Source organism: Dasypus novemcinctus, chromosome 19, assembly GCF_030445035.2.
Source record: "Dasypus novemcinctus isolate mDasNov1 chromosome 19, mDasNov1.1.hap2, whole genome shotgun sequence".
Lineage (NCBI taxonomy): Eukaryota > Metazoa > Chordata > Mammalia > Cingulata > Dasypodidae > Dasypus > Dasypus novemcinctus.
Window position 1 is genome coordinate 19,121,327 of NC_080691.1, and position 21,002 is coordinate 19,142,328.

The 21,002-nt window shown below is 43.0% G+C and overlaps 1 protein-coding gene across 10 annotated transcripts in view; it reads right to left on the reverse strand.

Moving 5' to 3' along the window:
• Positions 1-21,002, reverse strand: part of CFAP251 (cilia and flagella associated protein 251) — a 91,653-nt gene that overhangs the window by 46,396 nt on the left and 24,255 nt on the right. For all 10 annotated transcript variants that reach the window (XR_009181795.2, XR_009181794.2, XR_009181793.2 and 7 more), the window contains 6 exons: positions 18,244-18,458; positions 16,191-16,385; positions 14,958-15,208; positions 14,501-14,652; positions 13,282-13,455; positions 12,087-12,271 (listed from right to left, as the gene is read on the reverse strand). Coding sequence is in view for 6 of the 10 variants with exons in the window: in XM_058281336.2 (XP_058137319.1) it covers positions 12,087-12,271; positions 13,282-13,455; positions 14,501-14,652; positions 14,958-15,208; positions 16,191-16,385; positions 18,244-18,458 (1,172 nt within the window). In the remaining 4 variants the exon portion in view is untranslated. The remainder of the gene's footprint in view (positions 1-12,086; positions 12,272-13,281; positions 13,456-14,500; positions 14,653-14,957; positions 15,209-16,190; positions 16,386-18,243; positions 18,459-21,002) is intronic.

The window sequence follows — 21,002 nt, forward strand, 5'->3', positions numbered from 1 at the left end:
GGACCTCCTATTTGGTAGGCAGATGCTCTATCAGTTAAGCCACATCTGCTTCCCTCAAAGAACCAACTTTTAGTTCTGTTGATTTTCTCTATTTTTTTTTACTCTCCATTTGATTTACTTCTACTCTAATCTTTATTATTTATTTCCTTCTTTGGGACTGGTTTGCTGTTCTTTTTCTAGTTCCTCCAAGTGTACAGTTAGGTCTTTGATTTTAGCTCTTTCTTCTTTTTAAATAAAAGCATTAAATTTCCCTCTCAGCACTGCCTTTGCTCTATCCCGTAAATTTTGATATATCATGTTCTTGTTTTCAAGACACACATTTATTGAGTTTGGACTTATGTCCCAGCATATGGTCTATCCTGGAGAAAGATCCATAAGCACTTGAGAAGAATGTCTATCCTGATATTTTGGGGTGTAATGCTCCATAAATGCCCATTAATTTTTCATATTGTTCAAGCTCTTAATTTCCTTATTTAGGCGGTGGACTTGGCCCAGTGGTTAGGGCGTCCGTCTACCACATGGGAGGTCTGCGGTTCAAACCCCGGGCCTCCTTGACCCGTGTGCAGCTGGCCCATGCACAGTGCTGATGCGCACAAGGAGTGCCCTGCCGCACGGGGGTGTCCCTATGTAGGGGAGCCCCATGCGCAAGGAGTGTGCCCCATAAGGAGAGCCATCCAGCGCAAAAGAAAGGGCAGCCTGCCTAAGAATGGCGCCACCCACACGGAGAGCTGACACAAGATGACGCAACAAAAGGAAATACAGATTCCCGTGCCGCTGACAACAACAGAAGCAGACAAAGAAGACGCAGCAAATAGACACAGGGAACAGACAACCGGGGCAGGGGGGCGGGACGGGAAGGGGAGAGAAATAAATAAATAAATCTTTAAAAATTTCCTTATTTATCCTCTTTCCAGATGTTCTATCTAATGCTGAGAGTGGAGTGTTTAAGTGTCCAATTATTATTGTAGTGACATCTATTTCTTCCTTCAGTTGTGCCACTGTGTGTCTCATTTATTTTGGGGCATCTATGTTACATGCGTAAATATCTATTATTATTTCTTCTTGGCAAATTGTCCCATTTATTTATGTATGTATGTATGTATGTATGTATGTATGTATGTACCCAGAACTGGGGATTGAAACTGGGACCTCATATGTGAGAAGCAGGCACTCAACCACTGAGCCACATCGGCTCCCCTAAATTGGTCCCTTCGTTTGTTTGTTGTCTGTTTTTTTGTTTTTAGGAGGCACTGGGGACCAAACCCAGGTCCTCTCATGTGAGAAGCAGGGGTTCAATCTCTTGAGCCACATCCACTCCTCCTTTTTATAAATACAGAGTAACCTTCTTCATCTCTTATAACAGTTTCACAATTTAAATCTATTTTATCCAACATTAGTATTGCTACACCCGCTCTTTTTGTATTGCTATTAGTCTGGAATATCTTTTTCCAACTTTCCACTTTCAGCCTGACTGTGTCCTCGCATCTAAGGTGAGTCTCTTATAGACAACAAATAGATGACTCATGTTTTTTTAACCCATTTTATCAGTCTACATCTTTATTTGGGGAGTTCAATCCATTAACATTCAATGTTACTACTAAAAAGCTGTTATTTACTTTGTCCATTTTATCCCTTGGCTTCCTGTTGTCATATCTACTATTGTCTGTCTTTTAACACTTTCAGTATCTCTTGCTTATATTCATTTGTACACTCTTCTCCAGGGCTCTTGTCCTTGTCTTTTCAGTTCAGGCTGTAACACACCTGTTAATATTTCTTGTAGATTCAGTCTCTTGGTAACATAATATCTCAGCTTTTGTTTGTCTGTAAAGACTTTAAACTTGCCTTCATTTCTGAAGGATAGTTTTGCCAGACTAAGGATTCTTGACTGGCAGTTTTTCTCTTTCAATACCTTAAATATATCATACCACTGCCTTCTCACCTCCAAGGTTTCTAAGAGAGTGGCACTTAGCCTTGTTGAGCCTCCCTTGTGAGTAATACATTGCTTTTTTCTTGCTGCCCTCAAAATCCTCTCTTTACCTTTGGTCTTTGACAGTCTGAAGAGTAGATACCTTGGAGTAAGTCTATTCAGATTTGTTCAGTTTGGGGTACATTGTCCTTCTTGAATATTGATATTCATGTCTTTTATCTATATTTCCTCAAATATTCTTTCTACTCCTTTTCTGAAGTCCTTTCCTTCTGGGACATCTATAATGTGTATGTTTGTGCATTTCATGTTGTCATTCAATTCCCTGAGACCCTGTTCAATTTTTTTCTTTTGCAATCTTTTCTGTCTATTCTCCTATCTTTTCAAGCTCAAATGTTCTGCCTTCAAATTCACTTAATTGTTCTTCCAACATTTCAAATCTGCTGCTATATGCCTCTGATGTATTTTTAATCTCATCCATTGTATCTTTCATTCCCATAAGCTCTGTTACTTCTTTTTGCAGGCTTTCAAATTGTTCTTTATGCTCACACAGTGTCATCTTATCTCTTTAGCTATATTTTCCTCCATCATTTATTTTTATTTTTTATTTTTTTAAAGATTTATTTATTTATTTCTCTCCCCTTCTCCCCCACCCCCGCCCCAGTTGTCTGTTCTCTGTGTCTATTTGCTGCATCTTCTTTGTCTGCTTCTGTTGTTGTCAGCAGCATGGGAATCTGTGTTTCTTTTTTTTTTTTTTTTTTTTTATTTATTTATTTAATTTCCCCCCTCCCCTGGTTGTCTGCTCTTGGTGTCTATTTGCTGCGTCTTGTTTCTTTGTCCGCTTCTGTTGTTGTCAGCGGCATGGGAAGTGTGGGTGGCGCCATTTCTGGGCAGGCTGCTCTTTCTTTTTCACGCTGGGCGGCTCTCCTCACGGGCGCACTCCTTGCGCGTGGGGGCCACGCGGGGGACACCCTTGCGTGGCACGGCACTCCTTGTGCGCATCAGCGCTGCGCCTGGCCAGCTCCACACGGGTCAAGGAGGCCCGGGGTTTGAACCGCGGACCTCCCATATGGTAGACGGACGCCCTAACCACTGGGCCAAAGTCCGTTTCCCTCTGTGTTTCTTTTTGTTGCATCATCTTGTGTGTCAGCTCTCCATGTGGGCGGCGCCATTCTTAGGCAGGCTGCACTTTCTTTTGCGCTGGGTGGCTGTCATTATGGGGCGCCACTCCTTGCGCGTGGGGCTCCCCTACATGGGGGACACCCCTGCGTGGCAGGGCACTCCTTGCGCACACCAGCACTGTGCATGGGCCAGCTCCACACGGGTCAAGGAGGCCCAGGGTTTGAACCACGGACCTCCCATGTGGTAGACAGATGCCCTAACCACTGGGCCAAGTCCGCTTCCCTCCATCATTTACTAGTTGTTTAAAATCCTGTGTCTTATCTGAATTTTTGGTTTGTTCCTTTGGCTAGGCCGTTTCTTCCTGTTTCTTACTATGGGTTGTTATCTTTTGTTGATACCTAGGCATCTGCATATATTGTTGATTTCACTCTGTTGATCAATTTCTCTTTCTTGCAGAGTGGTTTTATTTCATAGCTCTTCTTTGATTTTGTTTGTTTGTTTGTTTGTTTTGAGTTACTGGAGTGGGGGGACTGAACTTCTAAAACTTTAATATTGCCCTTTTTAAGTAGTAATACAGGGGCAGGGAGCCACTAACAGGGCCCGACTAGGTCTGTCAAGCCTGGTTAAGATACGAGACCAGCCTGCTCCCTTCGATTTACCATCTGGTCAGCAAATGGTGCTCCTTGGCAAAGCCTTCCACAGAGATGAATCCTTCAATTTCCATTAGCTCTTCTGAACCAACAAGTTATGGTAGTTACATTCACTGAAGAGAAACCACACTCAGCCCTCTGCCACACCCTTTCTCTTCCCTGAAAGGAATCTCTCCTTTCCCCTCTCTGTTGGCCATTCAGCCACAGGTTAAACCAAGGCCTGGGGGTGAGGGGGTGGGGGGCAGACAGGATTCCCAACTTCCCAACGTGAGAGAATCAACTTTGGCCTCTCCATTTCTCCATTCCCAGTCAAGCAGCACTCTCCTGGTCTGCAGGGGTCCCCAAAGCAGCTCCCTCAGACAATGTCTATGCCTTCTCCACTATTTTGCAAGAGAATTACACCCTGCCCTGCCATCTTCTCTTTTATATATATTCTAATGTATATCATTGTAATTCTATATAAAAAATGGAAGCATACTATTCATGCTTATCAGATAACTTGCTTTATCTCATTTTATATCTTAGACCTATTTCCATGTTGCTACCCAGAGAGTTATCTCATTCCTTTTTTCCTTTCATAAAAGCAGCACAGTGTTCCAGAGCACTGACAAATCATCGTTTAACTAATCTCCTATTAATGGCCATTTGGATTGTTTCCATTTTTCAAAATATTTTCAAACAAGACATCCTTTTACTTATGTCTTGGCATACTTCTGTGGGCTACATTCCTAGAAGTCAAAAGATAAGATAAAATTTAATAGAGGGTGACAAATTGTTCTCCTAACAGGTTGCACCAATTTTTACCCCCAGCAGAGGCACTTGACTTTTTCTCCCTACTCTGGCCAACATTACGGACCATAAATCTTTTTTTTTTAAGATTTATTTAGGGAAGTGGACATGGCTCAATTGATAGTGTCCGTCTACCATATGGAGGGGCCAGGGTTTGATCCCCAGGGCTCCTGACCCTTGTGGTAAGCTGGCCCACACGCAGTGGGCGTGTGGCGCGTGGACGCAGAGAGCAGACAAGGGAAAGGGAGAGAAATAAATAAAATAGATTTATTTATGTATTTCTCCCCCCTCCCTCCATTGTCTGCTCTCTATGTCCACTCGCTGTGTGTTCTTCTGTGTCTGCTTGTATTCTCATTAGGCGGCTCCGGAAACCGATCCTGGGACCTTCCAGAGTGGGAGAGAGGCGATCATTCTCTTGTGCCACCTCAGCTCCCTGGTCTGTTGCATTTCTTATTGTCTCTCTGTGTCTCTTTGTTGCATCATCTTGCTGTGTCAACTCTCCGTGTGGGCCAGGGCTCTTGCGTGGGGCAGCACTCCTTCCACAGGGTGGCTCTCCCGCACAGGGCAGCACTCCTGCGTGGGGCAGTGCTCCGCATGGGCCAGCTTGCCACACAGGCCAGCTTGCCTTCACCAGGAGGCCCTGGGTATCGAACCTTGGACCTCCTATATGGTAGATGAGAGCCCAATTGCTTGAGCCACATCTGCTTCCCCATCAATCATTTTTATCTTTGCTAATCTGATTTGCGAAAAATGGTATGTTGTTTTCATTTGCATCTTCATATAGTAGTAAGCTCATAAATTCATTGGCCTGTTTCTGTGACCTGCCTTTTCATGTTCTTTTAAATAGTTTTAAATGCTTTTTTAAAAAATTATTTCAGATTTACCATGAAAAGGCAATTCCTTCTCACTTAGGCCTAAGTTATGAGGCTTTATTATTCCTACAACTTAAAAAATGCTTTATGCTAATTTTGATTGGTCTTCAATGGGCAGAAATTCCTCACTGTGTGGCCCTGCATCCCTCATGCCTGCTTTTCCTAGTTAACAGCTGGACACAGGAGCCTGAATATCAGGCACTCACTCATCCCTAATTCACCTGTTCAGCAAGGTCACATTTTCTTGTGATCAGGCATATCTGTGGGGCTTTCTTTGTTCAACAAGTTTGTGCCCATTAAAGACAATGTACAAAGATAGTGAAATCTTCTTAGAACACTTTTTTTACATATTTCTTTCAAACTTCTCCCTCCCTGTGTTTTAATTGTGCTGGATTTCTCTACTGTCCCTGTCATGTAACAACAGTCATTTTCTCTTAGGCTCTTCAGGAGAAGAACTGCCTTTTTAATTTTAATTTTAAAAAACAACGAAAAACTCCCAGATGATCCCAGTCTTTTAAAGACCTATTTGAGATACATTTTTTAAAAATTATCTTCCTTAGGATGTGCCAGCTGCTGCCGGCCCATTTGCCAACCTCCTCCTGCAGGTGGAGTGACTGAAGCATTTAGCTCCTGTTTCTCCTCCCTCGGCACCTTTGCTCTTTCCAGTCATTGTCAAGAAGCGGAAAGCAGCTCAGAGCCAGGGCTGTATCAGAGCCCAGGAGAGCCCCATAGAGGACAGAATCACACAGAGCTGAGTGTGAATCCTGTTCGACCTTGGGCAACTACAGAGTCTTGCTGAACTTGAGCAGGATAATACTTGGCAGGGTTGTTGGAGTTTAAATGGGATGATGAGTGCAGGGTTTTTGGTGCAGGACAGCTGCTCAACACCAAGTATTTATCATCAGGAGCAAACTGTGGGAGCCACAGGCCCAGCAGCCCAGGGGCCAGTCACAGATGTAAACAATCTCCCAATGGGGCTGCTACCCTAAGAGGCTGACCTTGGAATGTTCTGTGCTTAGCCCTTTGACTCTGCTGTCTACCCTCTGGGAATCTTCTGTATCATGGCTTCAAACAACCTGTACACTCTTTTTTTAAAAAAATATTTTTATGTTTATTAGAGAAGTTGTGAGCTTACAAAACAATCATGCATAATGTACAGAATTCCCATACATCACCCCTCCACCAACACCTTAGATTGTTGTGGAACATTTGTTACAATTATGAAAGAACACCATCAAACTACGACCACTAACTACGGTCCAAGCATACACGTGGCATATTTTTCCCATACACCCCTATTATTAGCACCATATATTAGTATTGTACGTTTGTTACAGTTCATGAGAGAGCACGCTCATATCTGTAGTGTTAACCACAGTCCATCACCCACCACATGGTTCACTGTGTTATACAGTCCCATGTCTTGTACTTTCTATCTAAAGTATATACTCAGTGGCTTTCACTTTCATCACAGAGTTGAGGAGTCATCACTTCAGTAAAGTTTTGAACGTTTTCCTTAGTGCAAAAGAAAAAAATCCCATTCCCCCATTATTGACCCTTTGCATTGATATAGTACCTTCTTCGACACTGATGCAACTATATTACAATATTGCTGTTAACTATAACCCGTAAATTACATTAATTGTATTTTTCCCATGCATTACCATATTGTCACCACCTTGTTATAGTGATATACATTTGTTCTAGTTCATAGAAGAACGTTCTTGTATAACCACAATCCTCATCTTCCTCTGGGTTCACTGTGTTATTCAGTCCTGAGATGATTCTCTAGCTTTCTTTCAATTGACATTTATATCCCTAGCCTACCCCTTTCAGGCACAATCCCATTTATAAACCAGCCATGTTAGTTATACTCACTATAATGGGTTACCATCAACTCTATCTATTTTCACCTTTTTACAGTCAAGCAAATTACAAATTCTATATACATTAAACATGAGTACCCCTTTTCTCAGCCCTCATCCTACCTCCCAGTAACCTATACTCTAGGTTTTAACTTCATGTGTTTATTCTTTGTATTTAGTTCATGTTAGTGAGACCATATAATATTTGTCCTATTGTGTCTGGCTTATTTCACTCAGCATAATGTCCTCAAGGTTCATCCATGATATCATATGTGTCCCAACAAGCTGTATGCTCTTGACCTTGAATTTGGATCTCCAGCCTAGCCTCTCCTGGACTCTGTACTCAAGAACCTAATTTGTGTATTCCTACTCGGATGACAGGGAGACAAATTAAATTTAACTTATCCAAATTCTGACTCTTTTTTTTTTTTTCAAACTCCGACTCGTTCTTTCTCTCTTAAATCTTTTCCTCCCCGCGTCTCCTTTCTCTCGGTAAAGGTCAATTCCATTCTTCTGGTTGCTCAGGCCAAGAATAATGAAGGGTGTGAGAAAGGCCACTCCTTCCCTCACGCCTCACTTTCACCCTCACAGCAAATCCTGCCATCTTTGCCTGCAGAACCTACCAGAAGCCGAGCCCCTTCCTGCTGCCCGCTGGTCCAAGCCATCATTGTCTCTTACAACAGCCTCCTGAACCTTCTTCTGCTTTGCTCCCCTGAGGCTGGTCTCCTTGCCCAGGCCAGACATCACTCTTTAATACACATCAGGATGAGGCCCTCCTCTGCTCGAAACACTCCAACCACCTTACAGTCAATCTTACAGCCAAAACAAGCAGGTGTCTCCAAGGGTGATGGCCGGCCAAAGCCCCCAGGGGCTCCTCCAGGCTCTCTGCCTGCCCAGCAGCTCCTGTCAGGCCTGCTCTCCCACAGCTCCTACCCTAGGTCCTTCGCACTTGGTTTGCACAGAGCTTTTCCCTCCACTGCACAGCTTGCCCCATACTTCCTTCAAGTCTCTGTTTAGACCTTCCCTACTCTGAGGGCCCTAGACCATCCTATGTAAAATAGCAGCCTCTTGTCCTCCAGGACTCCCCATGTTTTTACCTTGCCCCCCTCATCTGTTTTGTGCACAGCACTGGTTGCCATGTACCTGCTAACTAGCTACTTATTTCTCTATCATATTATCTCACACACACACACACATGAATATAATAGTGGCAGAAATACTGTTTTGTTTTTGTCCTGCCTCCAGCCCTTAAAGCAGTTCTTGGGTCTAGCAGGGCTCAAATCTTTATTGAATGAACAAATGAATACCAAGAGTTGATCTTAAAAGTCCTTTTATATTGGCACAGGGCAGACATATAGACCAATGTAATTGAATTGAGAGTTCAGAAATAAACCCTCACACCTAAGGTCAACTGATTTTCAGCAAGAGTGCCAAGTCCACTCGATGGGGAAAGAACAGTCTCTTCAACAAATGGTGCCAGGAAAACTGAAAATCCACATGCAAAAGAATTAGAGTGGACCCCTACCTCACACCTTTTTTTTAAAAATTACCTCAAAATGGATCGATGATCTAAATATAAGAGCTAATAAATGCTATAAAATTCTTAGAAGCAAACACAGAAAATAGATTCAGGACCTTTTATTAGGGAATGGATTCTTAGACTTTGCACCAAAAGTATGAGCAACAAAAGATAAAATAGATAAATTGGACTTAACCAAATTTAAAAGTTTTGTATATTAAAGGTCATCATAAAGAAAGTAGAAAATACAACCAACGGAACAGGAGAAAATATTTGGGACCCATATATCTGATAAGGGTTTAATATCCAGAATATATAAAGAACTCTTATAATTCAACAACAAAAAGATAACCCAATTAAAAAATGGAGGGAGTGGATGTGGCTCAAGCAGTTAGGTGCCCACCTCCCACATGGGAGGTCCCAGGTTTGGTGTCCTGTGCCCCCTAAAGAAAATAAGCAGAAAGCGAGTGGAAATAATGAGCAGAGACAATGAGCAGAGACAATGAGCAGAGACAACAAGAAGACAGATGAAGGAACCATTGGGAGGGGGAGGACAAAAAATCCAACAGACATTTCTCCAAAGAAGATATAGCACACAAGAAAAGATGCTCAATATCATTAGCCATTAGGGAAATGCAAATCAAAACCATAATGAGGGAAGTGGATTTGGCTCAATGGATAGAGCATCCACCTACCACATGGGAGGTCCAAGGTTCAAACTACAGGGCCTCCTGACCCGCGTGGAGCTGGCCCATATGCAGTGCTTATGTGTGCAAGGAGTGCCGTGCCATGCAGGGGTGTCCCCTGTGTAGGGAAGCCCCACACGCAAGGAGTGTACTCTGTAAGGAGCACTGCCCCACACAAATAAAGTGCAGCCTGCCTGGAGTGGAGCCACACACACAGGGAGCTGACGCAGCAAGATGACACAACAACAAAAAAGACACAGATTACCAGTGCCACTGACATGAATACAAGCGGACACAGAAGAACAAACAGGGAATGGACACAGAAAGTAGATAACTTGGGGTGGGAGAGAGAAAATAAATAAAACAAAAACAAACAAACAAAAAACCCACACTGAGATACCATTTCACATCCATGGAATGACTATTAATAAAACAACAGAAAATAATAAATGCTGACAAGCATGTGGAGAAATAGAAACCTTAGTACATTGTTGGTGGGAATGTAAAATGGTACAGTTGCTGTGGAAGAGTTTAGAAATTCCTCAAAAAGCCAAACACAGAACTACAATATGACCTGGCAATCCCACTTCTAGGTATATACCCAAAGAAACTGGAAAGGTGGACTCAAACAGATATTTGTACACCAATGTTCATCGCAACATTACTACTAATAGCTAAAAGGTAGATGCAACCCAAATGTCTATTAGCAGATAAATGGATAAACAAAATGTGGTCTATAGGTACCTGGGCATTTTAACCAGTCATATAAAGGAACAAAGTTCTGATACATGCTTCAACGTGGATGAACGTGGATGAACACTGAAGATATCAAGTTGAGTGGAATAAGTCAGACACAAAGAGATACATATTGTATAATTTTCACTTATATGAAATAACCAGAGACAGAAAGTAGGATACATGTTCCTAGGGGCAGGGTAGGGAAAAAGAATGAGGAGTAAATGCTTAATGGGTATAGAGTTCTGTTGGGGGTGATGGGAAAGTCCCAGTACTGGATGGTGAGTGACGATAGCCCAACATTGTGAACGTGCTTGGGCACACTGAATGGTGTGCTAGGAAGGGGTTGACAGGGAGATTTTATGTTGTGTATATTTTTCTACAATTAAAAAAAAAGAGGGAAGCAGATTTGGCCCAACAGATAGGGCGTCCGCCTACCACATGGGATGTCCAAGGTTCAAACCAAGGGCCTCCTGACCCGTGTGATGAGCTGGCCCACGCACAGTGCCGTGCCACGCAGGGCTGTCCCCTGCGTTGGGGAGCCCGACACGCAAGGAGTACGCCCCTCAAGGAGAGCCACCCAGTGCAAAAAAAGTGCAGCCTGCCCAGGAGTGGCGCCGCACACATGGAGAGCTGATGCAGCAAGATGATGCAACAAAAAAAAAACGAGACACAGATTCCCAGTGCCACTGACAAGAATACAAGCAGACACAGAAGAAGAACAGTGAATGGACACCGAGAGGAGACAAGTGGGGGTGGGGAATGGGGAGAGAAATAAATAAAAAGAATAAAATCTGAAAAAGAAAAGAGAGAGCGAGGAAACAGACGTGGCTTAAGAGGTTGAGTCCCTGCTTCCCACATGGGAGGTCCTGGGTTCGGTCCCCGGTGCCTCCTAGAGACAGGAGAAAACAACAAGCACACAGGCAAGAGGGTCAACTTTGGGGAGCCAAGGTGGCTCAGTGGTTGAGTGCTGGTTTCCCGCCTACAAGGTTCCGGGTTCAATCCTGCCCCTCCCCCCAAAAAAGAGAGAGACTAAAGAGACAATGACAATTAAATGCAACACATAATCCTAGACTGGATCTAACAATTGAGTAGAAAATATCCAAAAAATTGGAATACAGACTATGCTTTATATCAACCATAAATTTTTTGAACTTGGTAACTGTATGTAAGATGGTTACATAGTGACCTCGTTCTTAAGCAATTATTCATGGAAGTAATAAGGGTTCAAGAAGTGATGTAATCAACTTTCAAATGTTTAGAACATAGGTAAGGCAAATGTGGCAAAATATTAAAATTGGTAGATCTGGGTATCTGGGTGCGGGGTATTTTAGAGTTCCCTGTATGTTTGTTTGTTTTTAAGTAATATTTTTTAGGAGGTACCAAGGATTGAACATGGGACCTCATATATGTGAAGTAGGCACTCAACCATGAGCTACACCTGCTCCCCTGTATGGGTTTTGTATTATTTTTGCAACTGTCCTATAGGTTTGAAATTATTTAAAAAAAAAAAAAAAACTCCTTTGTGAGTCAAGGGTAAGAAGAATCAAATAATTGTTAGTATTGGGGTGAAAATATCTGTTCTTAACTTTGAGAGAGCAACAGTTTTTTATAGCAACCTTCCCAAGACCCCAGGGTCCATTTTTCATTTAATCTCAGGTACTGATCATTTAAGAAGTGCCAGCCACTGAGCTCTAGGTACCTTATCCCAGTGCAGTGCCAGGTTTAGGGGCATGGGCTCTGGGTTTGAATCTTGCCACTGGCACCTCCTGGCCATGTGACTTTGAGTGAGAATAACTTATACTATGACTCTTTTGCAAAATGGGGACGATAACAATATTGGCCAGGTTGCTCTCAGGTGTTTAAATTGGGACTTTACGTGAGAAACTGAAGCACGACATTGGAGGGGAGCTCCCAGGCTTACCTGCACATTTTTGTGGTGGAATTAAAAAGTTTTACTTTGTAACCACTGGTGCAAATAAGCAGGAATTGTTCCCTGGTGAGGGGTGGATACCAGATCATACAGGTAGGGTAGAAACCCTGGTCTGTTCGGTGAATGTCTAGGACTTCCAAGTGGTCTTTGTAGCTCCTCAGAAGATTATACTCTATCTGCAGAGGAACCCGGACAGACACATGAGGCCTAAGGAGAATGAAGAGCTCAGCTAAGGGGCCCCATATCTTGGGTGATGGTCTTTATAATTACCACCCCACAAGCTCTCCCTTGTTCTATTCTGTGGGGAGACAGTTTCAGGCCTCCTAAGAGAAGCCTTACTTAGATTCTTGTACCTACCTAATCTATCATCTAGGGAATGCTCTCAAGGTGAGCATTGCAAAGTAGTATTGTTAGACCCATTTTACAGATGAGAAAAACAAATGTTCAGAGAGGTTCAGTGACTTGCCCAAGGTCACCCAGCTAAGAAGTGGTTGAGCAAGAATTAAAATTTAGGACCAACACGTCTTGGGTAGCAACTAATTCCGATCTAAATCTCAGCACTTGACAATTACAAACTAGCAGCCTGCTGAATTTGACTTTAGTTGTTTTGATGGCTAGACCAGAAAGGATGGATGGATGGATGGATGAATGGATGGATGGATGGATGGATGGGTGGATGGATGGATGGATGGATGGATGGATGGATGGACTGACAGATAGACAGACTAACAGATAGGTATCAATTAATTGATTTTTAATCCTTTTGCCTCTTCATGTAATCTCCTGTGAGTTACTGTCCCTACCTTTCCCCCTTATCTCACACTCTCGATTAGTTTTCCCATTTAGGTTAGCAGCCTGGCCCCAACCCCTGCATGTGAAGAGGGTCAGTGCGTGTTGGCTTTCCATTCAACACTGAGAGGCAGGGGTCATTGAGTTTTTCCTGCTGTGGGAGCACTGCCTCCCCTTGCCTCCTGACTTGCCATTTCCCAGAAGCCTCCTCACTCAGGACATCAGCCCCTCTATGCAGTGTTACTGCCATGTTCAGGGAAAATGCCGACTTTGAGAGGTTTACACTACTTCATTCTACATTCATTGTCTCCAAGAAACACATGTGCCATGCGCCAGGTGCCAAGAATGAGACAAACACAGTCCTAGTGACCAGGTAAACAGAAAACAAACATCGTACCAGAAGCCGGTCTTTTCCAAGGCTTAGCAGTCTGGGTTCGTTGTTGTCCAGATGAACCCCAAACAGGAGATTCTGGATGCTTTTGCGATGAGAACGAAGCCTTGCTAAATATTCCCAGATCCTATGTCCATTTTTTACTACCACCTTGTAAACTGCCACAGTAAAACTTACATCCTGAATATAAGCAAAGAGCAGAAGTTATTCCTAATAAAACTGGGTAAGTTAAGAATTATTGTTATGCTTTTCACACTAATTTTGCTTTTAGGATATTTTATGAAAAAAAAAAAGCTTAGTCTATTGCAGCAAGTAGTAAAATAATGCCCATTTTATAGAGGAGAGGATTAGGGTAAAAGTAGAGAGCTTACAGTTAGTGGACATCTTGGTCCTACCTGCCTGTCCTAGTTCCCTCCTTATTCTGTGGAAAACCAGCTCCCTCAATCTTTTCACATTTTCCCTCCCCTCTATTTCCTCAAGTACATAAAATAAGAAAGGAAAGATGGCTAACAGTGGAACAAATCAAAGGGATACTGGGACTTGTGAGCATATGTGACTCCAGGCAGAAGCGTGAGGGACTGCCTTGGGCCTCCACAAACCAGAAGAGAGCAGAGCCCCAGTGGACATGGGGCAGAGGTAGAAGGCCAGTGGGACTGGTGAAGAAGAGAGGAACAGGAGGATGCTGCAGACCCAGAGAACTGGCAGAGGGAGCGGTTGTAGGTCTAAGAAAACCTTGACTGAGCTTAACAGCCCTATTCAGAGAGGGAAATACCAGTGGACTTTGAGATAAATAAGAATGTCATCTTGTCAAAAATCAAAGGGAAAGATGAAGGAATGGATGCAGAGAGAGGGTTCCAGAAAACAAGCAAATCAAAAAGCTGCTGGGGTAGCAGAATCCAAGCCTGGATGTTCTGAGGCCCCAGTCTCGTTTTCAGGTAAGAGCCTCCCTCTTTCTCTCTCTCTCTCCCTCTCTCTCTCTCTTTATATAACAGCTATACTAAGATATAATTCACCTACCCATTTAAAGTGTACAATTCAATGTTTTCTAGTATATTCACGGAGTTGTACAATCATCACCACAAACAATTTTAGGATGTTTTCATCACCCCGAAAAGAAACCCTGCCCCCATGAGTAGTCACCCCCCATTCCCCCCCAGCCTCCTGTCTCTTCTGGTTTTACATGAGGTTGCTGGGCCACGGGACCACACTCAGTGAAAATGCTTACAGCAGTCGCCATATACTGGGAGTCATGGGAGAAACTTATGTGAGTCACATTGGTTCTGGAATATTTGAAAGGCTGTGGGCTTCCATTTTCTAAGGACATTGCATCAAGAATGTAAACTGTTCCTTCTGTGAAGCCAGCTCCAAGAAGGGCTCCTGAAATCACAATTCAGAGAATAACAATCGAAAAGGACTTCATTCAAGAAATATTGGCTCTGCGCTAGTTGAGTTCTAGGTGCTGAAGCAACACAACAGTAGGGCTAACTACAGAGAAACCACCTGAAAAGCAGGAGACCTGGGGTGAGTGCTCAGATGGTACTGGATAGTACTGGATAGGATTCAGAGGGAGATCTGGTGCAGGGAATTGGGCCAGGGAACGCTTTCTGGAATGACAGCAAGGGCACCACCCATGCGGGTGTGCTTTCGATCGGGCCCCGTAATGGCTGAGCAAATGAAAATACCTTCAGGGTTGTAGGTCAGACTCTGGACTCCAAGTCCCTTCTCAAAGACTCTGCTGAAAATATATTTTTTCTTGTTATAATCCCATACTTTGATCATCCCACAGAGACTCCCAATGGCAATGAGGGGCTGATATGGGTGACAGGCGATGGCACAAATGGCATCTTTGGGCTCTACAAATAACTTCTCCAGTCTGGTCCCATCTGTTGTTAAGTGGTACACCGTCGCGTCAAATGTTCCAATGATAAAATTCCTGTTTGCCAAGGAGAGAGCAAACCGTATCAGTGTTTGCAGGGAATGGGGCACGCCAGCTTTTCCACTTCTAATTGCACATGAAACGCCTCTGTCGTCTGTAATTTAGTGACATTATTAACCCAGCATCTCCAAAAATATACCAGCAATACCCAACAGCTTCCATTTGCAAATGAAAAACCCCACATCTCTACATGTAAATTGAGTCATTAAGTATGCAGATGGACAGTCAGTTGTACAATTAGCTAATCTGCACATGCAAATATTCATTTGTGTATGCAAATATGGAGTTTGGTTCATACATACAGATGTGCCTGTAAATACTGCAAGGGCAATTAAGCAGACTCACAGACAATCCGGTCTTGAAATGTTATGGCTATTAATTATCAAAAGGCTTTAACTGCAGTGGCTAGGACAAGCTCAGTTTAGGAAAAAGCCACCAACCTAGAGTGAAGGACTCCAGACAACAGACATTAGAGCCCAGTTTGAATAAAGATTTTTAAGCTTTAAGTTACTGAAGAGTCTTAATATCAAAATAACTAACTAATATTTTAAAATGATTAAATAGTGATTGTAATCAGCCAAGGGAAATCCATCTGCAAACCAGATAAAGGATTGCTTAGTAAGGTCAATTCCTTCTCTATTTCATATCCCATTAACAAAATGAACATTTTATTACATTCGAACTTAAATAAGGCATTGATAATTTCTACCCCCTGCCCGAGATGGCTCCCTCATCCATTTGCTTGTGGTTTTTGCTCTTGGTTTGTGCTGGCTGTCTGCTCATAGTTTTTTGCTCATTGTCGGTTTGTTTTATTCTTTAGGAGGTACTAGGAACCAAACCTGGGACCTCCCATGTGGGAGGTGGGCACCTAACTGCTTGAGCCACATCTGCTCCCAGCAAAGATAATTTTTTGATCATTTAAATTAGGATTCCTAGTCATTCCCAGTCACTCAAATGGCTAGATTCATTACCAACTTACCTTACAATAAACGAGTCACCTTTTAAAGTGCAGTCTGGAGGATAGTCTGATTTTTCGGTAGGAGAGGCTGGTGGGATCTTTGAAAAGGACAGGGTTCTTATGGCGCTCAGTTTGAACTGGCTGTACCAGTTGACGATGGACAGGGTGTGATCATAGAACTTAATGTTGCCCTTAATGTCACCAGTGACAATGTAGCTGGAACGGAGAATAACCTCAGCTTAGTAAATAACAGTCACAACACCTATCAAACATCTTGACTCTGTGCTTGGTAAAAACTTCATTTACTACAGCCCCATAAAGCTGATTTTACTTTTAACCCCACATTACATCTAGGAAACTAAGACTCAGAGAGGTTAAGAGATTTACTTAAGGCCTAGGGTTGCCAGATTTAGCAAATAAAAATACAGATGTCCAGCTAAATTTTAATTTCAAATAAACAATGAGTAATCTTGTAGTGTCCTAAGTATGTCCCAAATATGGCATGGGATATACATACGTCTGGCAAGCCTATCAGAGCCATGTAGCTGGACTATGCAGTGAATCCAGGTGTAGCTAAAGCCAAAGCCCGTGCTCTCTGCTCACCAAGATCAACCACATACAATGGTGGTGGGTAATGATTTACATTCTCCTCCATGTGACTGCAGATGACAACGAAGAGAGACTCAATCTGCCAGGCCTCCGAAATCACACAGGCTGCCAATGGGATACAAGCTGCTTTACAGGAAGGCACCGCTGTTAAAGTGATTGTAAAACCCTGTCCGGCCTTCACAGCCAAAGCGTGACAGAATGGCTTTTATTTCCAGTCCTTGGATCCATCCCAAATGGGCTTGTTTTTTTAAGACTGTGACATCATTCTAACCATGGCTGGGGGGAGATGGGGATGAATTTTCTCTTATATATGCAGAATGATTAAATGAGGTTTCCAATTAATAAGCTAGTCAGGTGGGCAGTTAATTGGCTAGAATATCTTTCACTGCCCTCTGCTGGACAGCAGCAGCAAAACAGGTCAAGTGCATTCAGACACCTTGTCTATGGGCTCTGTGGCCCTGGCTGGATTTTATTTAACACGGAGAGGGGGAAACCAATGCCCAGTCTTCACTGGGTCCTAACCCCCACCTAACTAAAAGTTGATTGCATGGTCAATTACAATTCTACTTGTTTTTTTGCACCAGAGTCAGGATGACAATTTGCATTTCTCTTTGCAAAACCATGCCAAGACCTAAAAGAAAGGAAAAGGAAAGCAAATGGGCTTTTTGAAAGTAGGCAGCACAGTGATTCTAATGACATGGGCAGCTCCTTTTCCTTAAGCAATTTTCTTTATTTTTATTTTTGGGAGCTTCCTTAGCACACTAACATGGGTACTATTTACTTAAGAGCTTCCTCTGAGCCAGACAGCAAGCAGAGAGTTTTAAGATATTCTCTCACTAAATCGTCATAAACTCACTCTGACATAGATAGCATTGTTATGCCCATTTACTAGATGGAAAAATGGAGGCTCAGCAAAATTAAGTCCCTTGCCCAAGGTCATTCAGCAAGGAAGGGATGCAGCTGGAATGGACAGCTACGGTTTTTAAGGTCATTTATGAGCCACCTCCTCTCCCCTGGCCCCAATGTCTAGAAATCAAACAGCTAGTGAACATCATAAAGTTCTGCTGTATTCTGATTTTTTCATAATGGGTAAATATTATTTTGTAATATGAAGAAAAGCAGTGTAGCTGTTCAGGTTATTTTTTTAAATTTAAAATATATAAACTTTAGGGTACAAAATAAGTCTAAACAGTTATTTTTTGTTTCATCATCCAAAGGGATTTTTTTTAAGTACCACATACTCATGATTTTTTAAAGTTCAATTAGTACAAATGGGACTTAAAAAAAAAAAGAGCCCACTCCCACTTTATTCCTAATTCTCAGTTCTCCTCCTCAGAGGCAACCACTGTCCCCAGTTAACTCTGACTCTCCCCAGACATATTCTATGCGTTGGCAAAATATGCACCCACATCCAAATATTGACTTTCACAATCATCCATAGCTACTTTTAAATTAAGTTAATTACCTATCAACTGTTGTGAGCACAGTGATGCCCTCTTTCTGCAAATGAACCAGTTTACAAGGTTTGATATGGGGAAAGCCCGAATGGGAGGAGGCAGCTGGCGGTGGGCGGTGTATGTCCCAGACAACCAGCTTTCCTTCCATTGTTGCAGAGAGCAGTTGTGTCAAATTCAGGTGAAAGACGGACTGACTAAATTTTCCCACGAGCTTGTTGAACGTCTGCATTTCAAGAGACAGGCTGTGAGTTATTGTTGGTAATAAATATAAAACAAAGCATTTATCAACCCAACGTTTTGTAACATTTCCCTGAAATACAGTAGGAAAAAAGATAAGGTAGAAAAAGCAATCACTGAAAAACTCTCCCCACAGTGGAGGGTCATAGTTGAGACTGTTCTGAATCTCCAAAGGTCCGCAAAGAGCAAGCGGAGGGTTACTGTGTTCAACTAAACTGTTTGCTGAAAGCAAATGAAAGAGATTTTAAATAGGTACAAAATCACTGTTTATACCTGGTCAGCTGCTCTTAAAGAGATTTCACAGACTGCTAAATTGCCTGTGTGAGCCAAAGCATGTTGTGGTTGTCAAGCACCACTGAAAATTCTCCTGACCTTCTTCTGATCATAAAGTATATTCCCCACCCCCTACCCCCGTTAGAAATCATTTAAGTACAAAGAAATGCTCCTGTATAAAGATTCCTTATTAAATTTGTGGTACATAAAATAAAAGCAATAGGTTGTCTTTCTTAGACATGTCTTAGAGACGAGCTATAGAAAGAACCCAGAGCAATGACTTGAAGCCTTTCAGTGAATGTTTATTGAGCAAATGAACGAAACTCAGCAAACTGTGATATGACACAGAAAGGCTGCTGCTCAACTCTCAAATTATGCAAAGACCTAAGGGCTGGCCTCTTCTGACTGGAACACAAGAAGATTAGTAAAATAATAAATGCTCTTTCTAAGAGCAGTGCTGTTTCAATACAAGGCATTTTTATCATTCAAATGGTTATTGTTTAGGATATCTGGTTTATGAAAAAAAAAAGTTTGCAGGCAGAATAATCTTTCCTTGGGTCTACCTTTTTCTTTCTTTCTTTTTTTTTTTTTTTTTTTACATGCCATCCTAAAAAAGAAATTTCTGTAAATCATACCAAGAGTAAGGAAAGAAAGCAGAAAAATCCTCATAAGGTGACACCAAGGGCAGATTAGTTACATGGCAGTCAAATGCAGAAAATGCTGCTGGAGACAAAACTCAAGTTTTATCCTCAAATGCAAGAGCTTGAGGTAAGCAGACCAAGATAAAATCGTTTTCTTCCAACATCTCTTTCACCACGTTCCTACTGACTCTTTTATTATTTTGGGGCTGGGCTGGGGGGCTGGGTACAGTGTACTGTATTGATGGTACAGGACAAGGTAGGGCCCTCAAAGCCCTTCCCTTTCTTCAGAGGGTCTGGGATGGAAGCAGTGGAGGATGGGGGATGCTCAGTGTTGGGGGACTGAGTTGGGGCTAGGACTCCCCAGCTGCTGACAGCTCTCTTCCTCTCATGCCATTGCCATTGCCAGAGCAGGGGGTCCAGGGGGCTCTTATTTCCTGGAGGCCATGTGGACCATAAGGTCCACCATCCTGTTGTACCAACCAGGAAATGTGCTTGATAAAGTGGTCATTGAGGGCAATGCCAGCCCCAGCACCGAAAGTGGAAGAATGGGTGGCACTATTAAAGTCACAGGGAACAACCTGGTCTTCAGTGTAGTTCAGGATGCCCTTTGGGGGGCCATCTGACACCTGCTTGATGTCCTTTTATTTGGTTGGTTTCTCCAGACAGGTCAGATCCATGATGGACACACTGGGGGTGGAGACACAAAGGCCATGCCAGTGAGCTTCCCATTCAGCTCTGGGATAACCTTGCCCACTGCCTTGGCAGCACTGGTAGCTGCAGGGATGATGTTCTGGGCAGCCCCAAAGCTGCCACGCTACATTTTTCTGGAGGGGCCACCTACAGCCTTTTAGGTGGCAGTAATGGCATGGACAGTGATCCTGAGTCCCTCCACAACGCCAAAGTTGTCATGGGTGACCTTGGCCATGGAGCAGGCAATTGGTCAAATCTTCAGGGAGTTGACATACTTCTCATGGTCCATTCCCATCACAAACATGAGGGCATTGGCCAAAGGGGCAGAGATGACTCTCTTGGCACCACCCTTCAAAGGAGCCCAGTCTTCTCCAGGGTTGTGAAGATACCAGTAGACTCCACAACATATTTAGCACCAGGATCACCCCATTTGATGTTGGCTGGACCTTGCTCCTGGAAGATAGTGATGGGATTCCCACTGATGACAATCTTCCTGTTCTCAGCCTTGACAGTGCCTTTGAACTTGCCATAGACAGAATCGTACTGGACCATGCAGACCACGTTGCTGAGGTCAATGAAGGGGACATTGATGGCAACAACTAGTACTTTGGCAGAGTTCACAGCAGCCCTCATGGCCAGACTCCCAACAGGGCCAAATCTGTTTATTCCAACCTTCACCATCGTGTCTCAGGAATGCGGCTGACCGCTGCTCTTAAAGCTACAGCTGTCTGTCGAATGAGGAAGAGCAGAGAGCCCCTACTGACTCTTAAACATCAAAGTCTATCACTTTTTTTGTTTTTCCGAAACTGCGCAGCTATATTATAAGGGCCCCACCCATATTCAACTACTCCAGATACATCACTCCATTAACTTTGATTCTTTTGTCAGTGTGTACACATACATTATAAAAGTTATCACTTCATTTA